We start from the raw sequence: 6,000 nt of genomic DNA on the forward strand, positions 1-6,000 counted from the left end.
GGGTGGCACTGATGGGCACTGATATGCGGCACTGATATGCGGCACTGATAGATGGCATTGTTAGGCGTCACTGATGGCACTGGCAGGCATTGGGGATGGGCACTGATTGGCAGCTGCCTGGGCACTGATTGGCATTTCCCTGGTGGTCCAGTGTGGTGGCCATCCCTGGTGGTCCTGGGTGGGCATCTGAGGGGGGCTGTGCTGATAAACAATCAGCACAGACCCCCCCTCTGTCAGGAGAGCAGCCGATCGGCTCTCCCTTTTTCGTGTCTGTCAGATGCGAGTGAGGAAAAGCTGATCACCGGCTCTTCCTGTTTACATTGTGATCAGCTGTGATTGGACACGGCTGATCACATGGTAAAGAGCCTCCATTAGAGACTCTTTACCGAGATCGGTGTGTCAGACTGACACACCACCAATCGCCGCGATGCGTGCGAGAGCGGTCGTTCTGGAGGGCCGTCATATGAAGTCCACCCAGAACGAGAGCGGGAAGTGGTTATAAAATTTGAAGTCACAGGGCAATGTCGTGCGAATCAGTGTGAACCCGGCCTTATTGTCAAAGCTTAATTGAACAAGCTGAAGTTAGAAGCCGATTGGCTGCACAGCTGCACCAGATTCTTAGTGCTCCAATTTTAGTAAATCAACCCCTTTGTGTGGCGACCATGAGAGGTGGCACCGCTTGTCAAACTCAGCCATTCAGGTCAATGGGGGGCCATGGCACAACTGCAAGCCAAACGTGGTTGTGAGGCTTTAGCGCTATTTTAAATTGCCATTTTGCAGATAAACAGGCATTCAGAAGGTGGCAGGATCACCTCCTGATAGCGGTTGCTTAGCAGCACTCTGAAAAGCGATCCATTGCAGATCGCTTTTTAGAGCGTGGGCTAGTTTGAACCAAACCTTATACATGAAATAAATTGTTTAATATATTTTATTTGGGTACAGATTAAATGAACACGTTGAGGAGAAATATTCCAACGTTAGCAGTGAGTTCCTGTTTTCAGCTCTTCACGCTTCTGTAATCAGAGTGACTCATACGGATCAGAATTTGGAGCCTTCTCTCCCCCTCCCCCCCTCGCGGATATAGAACACCATTTACTATTTTTACCCTGTCCTAGGGACACAAATGTACTTTCACTATTTTATTATAGGGAACATGTACAGCAAACCGATGAAAGGTTTAGAAGTTTCTGATTACTTTTCTATTTTTTTTTTTTTTTTTTTTTATTATTGTAAAAAGTTATCGGTTCCGGAGATTTGTCCTCGTCTTTTTTCGCCCACACAGGACTGCAGGCATGCCGTTTTGCGATTCTCCATTTTGGGTCAGTGCAGCAGCTGTTGGAACACGGCGTGTCACAGGATTACATTACAAAATGGCGAATAGCCGGCAGCCCTTTAATCCTCTTAGAAAATGTCTCAGTTTGTAGGTGCTGCCCCCTGCTGTCGCTTCCAGGGTAATGACATGCAAAAATGAGCTCCGTCATCAGATTGTTACGTTGCATTCAGAATAAAGTGCAACATTCGTTTTGTACGTTGGGTTTATGGAAGTGTCGGATTTTGTAGCCAATTTGCAGTCCTAGAAAAATAAATGTCAGGACAGAACAGTGACCCGGGAAATGGTTTTGGCAGGCGACGTCCTGTTCGGTGTCATGGTTAATTTGGCTTGTGTGCGTTTTTTCTTTTCTCTAATCTGCTTTTCCCACGTCATTACTTGTTGGTATGCAGCATCATCCCGCTGTACTGAGTTACACGCCGTATCGCATGACACTGACTCGCTGCAACGTCTGTCGCATCCCACATTCCAAAATCTGCTTACTGTGCATTTTATGGTCACGAATCTGGTCTGCGAGTCCGAGGAGATAACAGAATATTATTATCAGTGGTTCCAAAATGTGATCACATTCATTACCAGCAGATACAAGCAGAGGAGGGATTGTTTTATTATGATTATTAGATTTATTGTTGTGATATATATATATATATATATTTTAAATTTTATTATATATATCTTTTAAACTATATTTTATATATATATATATATATATATATATATATATATATATATATATATATATATATATATATATATATATATATATAAAATATATATATATATATATATATATATATTTATTTTTTTTTTACTATTATTATAATAATAAAATTATGATTTTTTTTTTTTTTTTTCAAATCCTATTTTTGGATAACACCAATAAAATAGATTACATACATTGCCATCGTGTAGGGCAGTGATGCTGAACCTTGGCACCCCAGATGTTTTGGAACTACATTTCCCATGATGCTCAACTACACTGCGGAGCGCATGAGCATCATGGGAAATGTAGTTCCAAAACATCTGGGGTGCCAAGGTTCAGCATCACTGGTGTGGGGTATACAATCTCGGCGAAGGTAATAACACCTTTTCTAAAGGGAAGAGGGGGAGAGGAACTTAGAAGAGAAGAGAGAAGACTGGGTAGGAGTGGAAAATAGAGGGAGGGAGAAGGAAATTTTATGTGAGAATAGAGAGAAGGAAGTGAGAGGTGAGAATGATCGAGGACATCTGGTGCTTGTCCCCCTTCGGTAAACCCAGACGAGGCCCTGAAAAAAAAAAAAAAAAAAAAACTTAATAATAATAACAGCAAACCATAGGAAACTTACTTAATGGTATTGAACCGAACAAGAAACGCTGTTAAGTATAACGAAGGCATCTAAACAGCATCTATAAGACAGAGAACAGCTTTGACATAGGACTTAGAGATGTATAGATATGGTTAATCATGGGGGGGGGGGGTTAGTTTTGCTTGAAATAAGACCCTTTTCGGTGAATGAGAAGGAGGGTGAGTTTAAGTAGTTTTTTCCGAAGATGTCAGACATTTAATTGAATTCCAGATTTAGCAGATTTAGATACACTAACAAATTGAAGCCAAACTCCAGCTCACACTTCACAAGCATGAAAATAAAAAGTTAAATAAAATAAGAAAGAATAAAGAAAATTGAAAGCACCCCGTCCCCGCGTGCTCGCATACATAAGTCGCGCCCACATATGTAAACAGTGTTCAAAGCACACATGTGAGGTATCACCAAGATCCTTAGAGCGAGAGCAATAATTCTAGCACTAGACCTCATCTGTAACTCTGTATAATGTCATTTTACATTTTCTAATATAAAACAAATTGGCCCTTTAAGGCCGTTAGGCGGAAGTGACGTCGGAGGCCGCTCCGGTCCTCCAGGGGTATGGATCCGAGTGGGGGCCATCTTGCCCTCACTCGACTTCCTGCCCATCGCTCCAGAGGATCGGATCGTTTTTCATCATACTTATTTCTATTACAAGAGATGTTTACATTCCTTGTAATAGGAATACAAGCCTTCAAAAAATGTTTTTTTTTTATAAAAAGGACAGTGTAAAAATAAAAAGTAAAAAAAAAAAAAAACTAACAATTTAAAGAGCTTGCATGCAGAAGGACAAACGCATACGCAAGTCGTGCCCACACATGAAAAGAATGTTCAAACCACACATGTGAGGTATCGCCCCATTCGTTAGAGCGAGAGCAATAATTCTAGCACTAGACCTCCTCTGTAACTCTAAATGGGTAAATTGTAAAAAATCTTAAAGTGTCGCCTATGGAGATTTTTTAGTACCGTAGTTTGTCGCTTTTCCACAAGCATGCGCAATTTTGAAGCGTGACATGTTGGGTATCTTTTTACTCGGCGTGACATCATATTTCCCATTCTACAAAAAAAAACTTTACTTTTTTTTTTTAATTCATGAAAGTGTATTTTTTCCAAAAACAGTGCGTTTGAAACAACACTGTGCAAATACAGTGTGACGTAAAATATTGCAACAACCACCATTTTATTCTCTAGGGTCTCTGCTAAAAAAAAAAAAAAAATATATATATATATATAATATATTTATAATGTTTGGGCGTTCTAAGTAATTTTCTTGCAAAAAAATACTGATTTAAGCTTTTAAACAACAAATGTCAGAAAAGTGATTCGCCTATGGAGGATTCATCTTGTAACGCCAGGTGCTAATTTTGGCAGCAAATTTCGATTTCCTTTTAGTCTTGGGACTAAAATGGTATTTTAGTTTTAGTCCCATTTTAGTCTTCTGCAATTGTTTTAGTTTTAGTCGTATTTAGTCGACTAAATCTCCAGTACATTTTAGTCGACTAAAACTCATTTTAATCGTCTAAAATCTAATAGGTGTAATTAAATTGTAATGCATTAGTTAACATTTCTCTACAATTTCCAAACTCATTATATACTGCTGGAGTGAAGAATGTAATATGTTATTTATTATTACATTGAGGTATGAACATGCACTACAGACCAGTGTTCATTTTGAAGTCAAATTTCAATTTAGTTTTATTCTTAGTCTTTTGACTAAAATGCCATTTTAGTTTAAGTTGTATTTTAGTCATCTCAGTTGTTTTAGTCGTATTTTAGTCGACTGAAATAATATTCATTTAGTCGACTAAAATGTTTTAAGTCGTTTTTAGTTGACTAAATTAACACAGTGTAACGCTTTTTTCCCTCATTACTTTTTTTTTTTTTTTTCTTTTAGTCATTCAGCCTCAGAAGAGTCCAATCACTCCGCCTCAGAGTCAGGCAGCCAATCAGAAAGTGAACAAGCAAGTGAGCAGGCAAGTGGGCAGGCCAGTGAATCCAATAGCAGCTCTGAGTCTTCAGAGAGTCATTCTGAATCAGAATGCGAATCAGCAGGCTCCAAAACCCAGGAAGCTCCAGCCGACCCAAAACAGAAGAATCTTCCCAAAAAGGAGAGACTGGCGGATGTAAAAAAGGCAAGACGTTCTTCAGGGGATTTGTAAATCTTGGGAAGTCTCAGCAATTCCTATGGGCTCATCACCAATGCAGTACAAAGGACGGTGATGATGTTCGAAGGGCGGTCACCCACGGCCACCAAATTTTATCTTTTTAAGAGTTGCTGCCCCGTGGTGCATCCTCATTGCTCTTTGCACTCAGTCTAGGTCCATTTAGAAGAAAGGTGCAGAAGGAAATTGAGGGTTTCCCATTGCAACCAGTAGGAATTGTAGATGTCCTTGTTCAGATGAAGGTTTGGAAATGAAAGACTTGGTTGCCATTGGTAATAACACTATTCAGTTGCTGTTCCACACACAATAATAAAAAGGTTACAAGCTGATACAACATTGTTACAATTGTACATTGATGTTACCTTCCGTTTGGTATGACTAACACTATTGCCTAGACCTGTATTTAAAGTGATTGTAAAACTTTTTTTATTTTTTAAAATTTAAATAAAATAATAAACATGTTATACTTACAATGGTTTTGCACAGAGCTGCCCTGATCTTCCTTTTCTGGGGCCCTCGTTGGCGCTCCTGGCTCCACCTTCTCAGTGGGTGCCCCCATAACCACTTTCTATGGGGGCACTCGTGCGGGCTCACTCCTGAGCTGCCCTGTCTGCTTCTATTGACACAGACGGCTCAATATTGAGTTGGCCCACCCTTTGCAGCTTTATCAGCTTTAACTCTTCTGGGAAGGCTGTCCACAAGGTTTAGAAGTGTGTCTATGGGAATGTTTGACCATTCTTCCAGAAGAGAATTTGTGAAGTCAGGCACTGATATTGAACGAGAAGGCCTGGCTTGCAGTCTCCGCTCTAATTCATCCCAAAGGTGTTCTATCAGGTTGAGTTCAGGACTCTGTGCAGGCCAGTCAAGTTCCTCCACCCCAAACTCGCTCATCCATGTCTTTATGGACCTTGCTTTGTGCACTGGTCCAAATCATTTGGTGGAGGGGGGATTATGGTGTGGGGTTGTTTTTCAGGGGTTGGGTTTGGCCCTTTAGTTCCAGTGAAGGTTCTCCTCTTTAATAAGACATCTAGTGTCTAAAAGACCCCACATGTCTCCTGTGTGCTCCACTGAATGTAATGCAATCCCACTGCATTACATTATTTTCCGACCTTGATGGCCTGGGAAACTGTCAACAGGAACCTGGAAGTGACGTCACGCGTCAGTTCCG

The 6,000-nt window shown here is 40.5% G+C and overlaps 1 protein-coding gene across 1 annotated transcript in view; it reads left to right on the plus strand.

The window, feature by feature from the left end:
* The window catches only part of CHD2 (chromodomain helicase DNA binding protein 2), a gene marked incomplete in the record, with an annotated part of 115,932 nt that overhangs the window by 25,278 nt on the left and 84,654 nt on the right, over window positions 1-6,000 (plus strand). The window contains 1 exon segment of the mRNA XM_073618404.1: window positions 4,565-4,802. Within this exon segment, the coding sequence (XP_073474505.1) occupies window positions 4,565-4,802 (238 nt within the window).

Source organism: Aquarana catesbeiana, linkage group LG03, assembly GCF_042186555.1.
Source record: "Aquarana catesbeiana isolate 2022-GZ linkage group LG03, ASM4218655v1, whole genome shotgun sequence".
NCBI classification, from domain to species: Eukaryota; Metazoa; Chordata; class Amphibia; order Anura; family Ranidae; genus Aquarana; species Aquarana catesbeiana.